This window comes from Saprolegnia parasitica (assembly GCF_000151545.1).
Source record: "Saprolegnia parasitica CBS 223.65 unplaced genomic scaffold supercont2.655, whole genome shotgun sequence".
Lineage (NCBI taxonomy): Eukaryota > Oomycota > Saprolegniomycetes > Saprolegniales > Saprolegniaceae > Saprolegnia > Saprolegnia parasitica.
The window spans coordinates 1-2,084 of record NW_012157049.1 but is presented as its reverse complement, the minus strand read 5'-3'; the positions used below and the strand labels follow the sequence as shown (position 1 = coordinate 2,084).

The following is a 2,084-nucleotide window of genomic DNA, read 5'->3' as shown; positions in this document are numbered from 1 at the left end:
GGCGCTGTCGCGTGCTGCTAATAGTGTAGAGTCGGGGTAGGAAGACAGCCTGGCAACGACCTCGGCAGGCGAATCAATCAGGGTCGGCGAGTCAATTGCTCGTGGACATCCAAGTCGGGGAATGCCCAGTCTCGAAGCTGACCAGCCGCTGTCGTCAGCGATTGGTTCAACTTCCTGGGACATGCATTTTTGGGGTGTACCCCAATAAGATTCGACGGAAGGGTCTCTTGCGACGCTGGATCAAAAGAGCGACGACGCTTCCAAGGCGTTCCAGCGTATTATTGCAACGATATCCTCCGATTCGGGTGGCATACAGGGCACTGGCGGCTCGAAAGACATTGATCCTGCTCTCAACAATGGTCCCAAACTTGATACGTGCAGCAACTTCAAGTGACGAATATAGGGTACCCCACCCAGTGGGGGCCGATCGTAGAAGAATTGAGTGCCCGTCGGCTACTTGCACTCCACCTCCGCCTCAACGACGTCTGGCAGGAAAGGCTGATCGCTGCCTCCCACACGAGCCACCCATGGACGTCACCCATTAGCTGTCATGAAGACGGAGGTCTTTAGGAACATTTCTCAGCCATTGTCTGCTTCCTACGCCACGCAAGTTTGACGAGACAGCCCGATTGCACTTGGTTCATAGGGCTGTTTTGGTCCCACCCGGGGGATGCCAGAAGCATAGACGATGGCGACAAAGGCCTTGTGCGTGCAATACGTCGGGCGTCATAGCCACGCGTATTTGCTCGTCTGGACACATGCACCAACGTCGGCTGCGTCGGAACGGAAGCCAGCTCGGAGGCTCAGCATGATTTGGTATCCTCGCGCTGACAGATTCGCAATCTACATGAGATTTGCAGCTGCGTACCGGTAGTCACTTCGCAGTCTGCCGTGCCTAATGAGTGATGTACATGTATAGGGACTCGAACCAATCTACCAAGCTACTGCTGGAGAGAGTACTGGATAGCTCTTTCTTATAAAAATGGGTGGTGTTGAAAAACACCAGATGTAGAGAGACAAAAGTCTCGAAATTGAGCGTTTGCACTCGTCAGGCATCGCAAATTTAACCGCCGAAGCCGTAGAGCGTGCGGCCCTGGCGCTTGAGAGCGTAGACGACGTCCATGGCCGTCACGGTCTTGCGGCGGGCGTGCTCCGTGTACGTGACCGAGTCCTTAATGACGTTCTCGAGGAAGACCTTGAGGACACCACGGGTCTCTTCGTAGATGAGGCCCGAGATACGCTTGACACCGCCACGGCGAGCGAGGCGGCGGATGGCCGGCTTGGTGATGCCCTGGATGTTGTCACGAAGGACCTTGCGATGGCGCTTGGCACCGCCCTTGCCGAGACCCTTGCCGCCCTTGCCACGACCAGACATGTTTGCTCTTGTTTCTTGGAGGGAAAACTGAAAATGAGTCTAGAGGAGGCTACCGCGGATTGCGATTGGTCCAAATCAAAGGCGCGAGATACGGTTTCTGATTGGCCCATACTGCATTAAGGACGACAACAGGTTTGGATTGGAGGAATATTTCCAAGCCGTCAGGCCATTGGCTGAGAAGATGCGGGAAGCTAGGCCATTGGCCAAGGCTTAGGCGCCAGGGGAGCTCGCGCGCTGATTGGCTAGAGCATGGAGTGCTGCACAGGATTGACATTTCCGAAAACTCGTTCTCTCAACAAAATGGCTCGTACCAAGCAAACCGCCCGCAAGTCCACCGGTGGCAAGGCCCCCCGCAAGCAGCTCGCCACGAAGGCTGCCCGCAAGAGCGCCCCGGCCACGGGCGGCGTCAAGAAGCCCCACCGCTACCGCCCGGGTACGGTCGCGCTCCGTGAGATCCGTCGGTACCAGAAGTCGACGGAGCTCCTCATCCGCAAGCTCCCGTTCCAGCGTCTCGTCCGCGAGATCGCCCAGGACTTCAAGACGGACTTGCGCTTCCAGGGCTCGGCCGTCCTCGCTCTCCAGGAAGCCGCTGAGGCCTACCTTGTCGGTCTCTTCGAAGACACCAACTTGTGCGCCATCCACGCTAAGCGTGTCACGATCATGCCCAAGGACATCCAGCTCGCTCGCCGCATCCGTGGCGAACGCTCGT

At 57.2% G+C, this 2,084-nt stretch overlaps 1 protein-coding gene across 1 annotated transcript; it reads left to right on the top strand.

Annotated features, from left to right (window-relative positions):
• Window positions 1–1,675: 1,675 nt before the first annotated feature.
• On the top strand, window positions 1,676–2,069 carry SPRG_17593 (histone H3; the record flags this gene model as incomplete). The annotated part of the gene is made up of 1 exon (XM_012356949.1): window positions 1,676–2,069. A coding segment is annotated over one exon (394 nt), but the record flags the coding sequence as incomplete, so codon positions are not given.
• Between the last annotated feature and the right edge of the window lie 15 nt (window positions 2,070–2,084).